Here is an 821-nt window from a genome sequence, read left to right as displayed (position 1 = left end):
ACACCCCAGAGCCCCACCCAGCCTTATCGGGGCCTCGCTGGGGTGGGTGGGGTCCCACTGTCCCTGTCCCTCTGTCCCTCAGGTGGCCGAGGTGGCCGTGGACAGCTGTCACTGTCTCTGTCACTGTCCCTGTGTCACTGTCGCTGTGTCACTGTCCCGGTGTCACTGTCACTGTCCCGGTGTCACTGTGTCACTGTCCCTGTCCCTGTGTCACTGTCCCTGTGTCACTGTCCGTGTCACTGTGTCACTGTCACTGTCCCTGTCCCTGTGTCACTGTCCCTATCCGTGTGTCCCTGTGTCACTGTCACTGTCCCTGTGTCCCTGTCCCTGTGTCCCTGTGTCACTGTCACTGTCCCTGTGTCCCTGTGTCACTGTCACTGTCCCTGTGTCCCTGTGTCACTGTCACTGTCCCTGTGTCACTGTCGCTGTCCCTGTGTCACTGTCCCTGTGTCACTGTCGCTGTCCCTTGTCCCCAGGTGGCTGAGCTGGCCGTGGATTCCCTGTGCCGGGGGGTGTTTGCCGGGGACAGCCGGGCCCTGAGCGTGCGCAGCTGCTTCCCTGCCCTGTTCCAGGCCGAGAGACAGAGGGGCTCCGTGCTGCTGGGGCTGGCGCTGCCACACGGTGGGGACATTGGGGACACTGTGGGAGGGGCTCCGTGCTGCTGGGGCTGGCGCCGCCCCACGGTGGGGACATTGGGGACACTGTGGGGACACTGCTGGGGCTGGCCCTGCCACACGGTGGGGACATGGGGACACTGTGGGGACACTGCTGGGGCTGGCGCTGCCACACGGTGGGGACATTGGGGACACTGTGGGGGCATT

At 64.8% G+C, this 821-nt stretch overlaps 1 protein-coding gene across 1 annotated transcript in view; it reads left to right on the top strand.

The window, feature by feature from the left end:
* The window catches only part of PPOX (protoporphyrinogen oxidase), a gene marked incomplete at its 5' end in the record, with an annotated part of 8,376 nt that overhangs the window by 3,415 nt on the left and 4,140 nt on the right, over nucleotides 1-821 (top strand). The window contains one exon of the mRNA XM_031064713.1: nucleotides 477-641. Within this exon, the coding sequence (XP_030920573.1) occupies nucleotides 477-641 (165 nt within the window). The remainder of the gene's footprint in view (nucleotides 1-476; nucleotides 642-821) is intronic.

Source organism: Geospiza fortis, unplaced genomic scaffold (assembly GCF_000277835.1).
Source record: "Geospiza fortis unplaced genomic scaffold, GeoFor_1.0 scaffold439, whole genome shotgun sequence".
In the NCBI taxonomy this organism is placed as follows: Eukaryota; Metazoa; Chordata; class Aves; order Passeriformes; family Thraupidae; genus Geospiza; species Geospiza fortis.
Note: the sequence above shows the minus strand (reverse complement) of the source record. Positions and strands in the feature narration are given on the sequence as shown.